Source organism: Sinocyclocheilus grahami, unplaced genomic scaffold (assembly GCF_001515645.1).
Source record: "Sinocyclocheilus grahami isolate Dianchi unplaced genomic scaffold, SAMN03320097.WGS_v1.1 scaffold640.1, whole genome shotgun sequence".
Lineage (NCBI taxonomy): Eukaryota > Metazoa > Chordata > Actinopteri > Cypriniformes > Cyprinidae > Sinocyclocheilus > Sinocyclocheilus grahami.
The window spans coordinates 144,158-147,147 of record NW_015505819.1 but is presented as its reverse complement, the minus strand read 5'-3'; the positions used below and the strand labels follow the sequence as shown (position 1 = coordinate 147,147).

At 40.4% G+C, this 2,990-nt stretch overlaps 1 protein-coding gene across 1 annotated transcript in view; it reads right to left on the bottom strand.

The window, feature by feature from the left end:
* LOC107558307 (ankyrin repeat and BTB/POZ domain-containing protein 2-like) overlaps positions 1–2,990 on the bottom strand; it is a 58,362-nt gene that overhangs the window by 8,282 nt on the left and 47,090 nt on the right. The window contains exons 4-6 of the mRNA XM_016241957.1: positions 1,942–2,094; positions 431–596; positions 184–273 (exon numbers count right to left, since the gene is read on the bottom strand). Coding sequence (XP_016097443.1) covers positions 184–273; positions 431–596; positions 1,942–2,094 — 409 coding nt within the window. The remainder of the gene's footprint in view (positions 1–183; positions 274–430; positions 597–1,941; positions 2,095–2,990) is intronic.

Genomic DNA, 2,990 nt, shown 5'->3' with positions numbered 1-2,990 from the left:
CCCCCCCCCCCTCCTTTTTTTATTTTTTCCCAAGGAATCATGAAAATTCAGTTTTACTATTATTATTATCATTATTATTATTTGTAAATATTTAATCAACATTTAATCACAATGAACTTGGTTTACACAGGTCTTAACATCCAAAAACAGTGACAGACTAAGAGAGTAACTGGTGGTCCGTACCGCTACATCCAGATTGGCTCCAGCATCAATCAGCATTTGGACTAAAGCCTCGTCTCCAGCTGAGCAGGCGTACATGAGCGGGGTCATACCCTACACAGATGCACAGAGAGAGAGAGAGAGAGAGAGAGAGAGTGTGTGACATCTGGATCCAAAACATGATATCAGTGTAACCGAGTGATGTATAGTTTGGTCTTCAGTGCTGACAGGTGCTCTTAATTTCTGGTTTGTGGTTCTGAGTTCACCGTACCTGGTCATCCATGCTGTTGACACCGTCTGGCCCAAGCAGCTCGATGGCCTGGCCAATCAGGTCGGTGCGGCCGCAGTTGAGCATGCGGAAGCCCAGGTCCAGCTGGAACTTATCTGTGGCGGCTTTGGCATCCAGCCGCCTGAAGGAACTAAAGCAGCACTCGGGCCTGTAGAAGAAGAGTTAGAAAATACGCATGAAGGAAAAGGAGGGCAGTGAGGGAGTGAGTGGAGAAAGGGGTGGTGGGGTTCAGTGCATGCTTTCATGGGTGGAGTGCTGTATTTTCCTGAAGTGTTTTCAAATCATTAAGTATAAGGCTGAGCACTTGAGGATCAGTAAAAATCTGAGGCTTTGCTGAAGGTCTTTGCAAATGTTTTAATGCAGTTTGATGGAAAGTCACAAATAAGGAGGAGCATGAGATCATGTTTCACGCTTCAGCTCTGCCACATTTTAAGTTCTGTTTAAAAGTCCGTTGAAAAAAAAAAAAAGATTTAATTAGTTTTACAATGTTATAGAAACACTAAAATATACCCAACAAACAACATCACCACAACTGGAGAACTTGACAAAACACCTTAAAGTCAGAATGAAATGTGATGTATCTTGCCCCTGATGCATGATTCTGTTAGATGATACTTTGTCAATCAATTCAGAACCAGAGAGCTTTTGGGAAACTGTGGATATTTATTTTGATTTATTTATTTTTTTTATAGGTTTTCATTTGTTCTATGCTTCTGAAAATGTTCATTTATTATTATTTGAAAATTTTTTGAAGATAAAGTTGCTACATAAAAGGTGTTTTATGTGGCTGTATGTTCTAACTGTTTGCTTGGTATTATGCAGTATTATAAAAGTATTATGCAGTTGCCAAGCTGTTCTAAGTGGTTGCTACGGTGTTTTGGTTGCTTGGGCATTGTTATATGCAGTTGATAAGCTGTTCTAAGTGGTTGCTACGGTGTTTTGGTTGCTAGGGCATTGTTATATGCAGTTGCTAAGCTGTTGTAAGTGGTTGCTAAGGAGTTCTGGTTGCTAAGGCGTTTTTATGCTGTTGCCAAGCTGTTCTAAGAGCTGCTAAGGTGTTCTGAGTGGTTGCTAGAGCATTTCTATGCCTTCTGTGTGGTCACTTCACATTTGATTTTGAGTGATTGTTTCGGTGTTATGCCGTTTCTATGGTGTTCTGACAGGTTGCTAGGGCATTGCTTTTTGGATGCTATGGTTCTCTGATTGGTTGCTAGGGCATGGTATGTGGTTGTTAATCTGTTGCTCTGCAGTTGTTAAGGTGTTCTGTGGGGATAGTAGGGTGTTAATATGTAGTATGTAATATGTTTCTTGTGTGTTGCAAAAACATTCAGAACCCAACACCTTACGGTAGCTAAGGTGTTTTAGAATGGTTGCTAGGGTGTTCAGAGTGTTTTTCGGTGTGGCTCTTCTTCTAGGGAGCTTTTGGTGATTGTAAAAGTGCCACCCTGTATTTCTCTCTGTTTTAAGGCTGGTTGTCAGTCAGAATGTCTTACTTCAGCAGTCTGGGTTCACAGTCCAGTCCGGGCAAGAGCAGCCGTGCCGTCTGTCTGACATCATCGCTGTCCACCAATAAGCTGCGGCGATGCTCAGCATGAACGATGGCCACACGCATCCACTCCATCAGCGGGGGGAGGAGGAGGAACGGCCTGAGGATGGCAAAAAAACAAAAACAAGTTTGTTTCCAATCCACTGTTGTATTAATATTGCAACAATTTTTCATTGTATTCATTGCTGTAAGTAACTACAATGGTCCATTGTTCTCTTGATGATACTGCCAGGCATGAATTTATTTCAGATTTGGTATCTGACATTTACAAATTTTATTTTTCAAGATGTAAAATAATAAAAAATGCCTTTTAGATTCCAGACTTGTTCCCAAAAGTGAGCTAAAACTGACTATACTATAAAATACAATTGTTTTTATATATAGATAATTATAGACTGTCTATAGTGTGTGTGTGCATGTAACAAGACTGCTGAGATCCACAGTTGTGTAAAACAAGTTGGGCCACCCCGCGCTAAATCTGCTAGTGTTTGTAAAGCAGGACTTGTGCAATAAGAAAGCACAGCTTTCACTGAGACAGCCTGTATCTTTCAGCAGCCTGTCATATCAAAGAATTCACGCTGAGAATGAGGTACAGCTGCTCAAGTTATCCTGTTTTCAGAAGCTCATGCACACACTCCCTGCAGACATGAATGTGTTTGTATGTGTGCGAGCTTCTTGACATGTAGACAGATATTGGCTGTTTACTGGAGGACTACATTACGCAATAATAATTACGCAATAATAAAATTCCGAGATTTGACAGGTTTCAGCCTCTGAAAGGTGAAGCAGAGGTGAAAAAGCATAGAGAAAATACACTTTAAAGTGGGTTGTGTGTCAAATTTGACTCAAATTGAATACACCTTAGATAAAGTGGCTTTCAAAGCCAATATTATTGTAAACTATTGTGAAATACACAGAAACAGAAAGTTTTACCCAAAAAGGAACACTGGAGGATTTAATAAGCATTTTCTTGGTCCTTCCAAAATGAAGAGATTA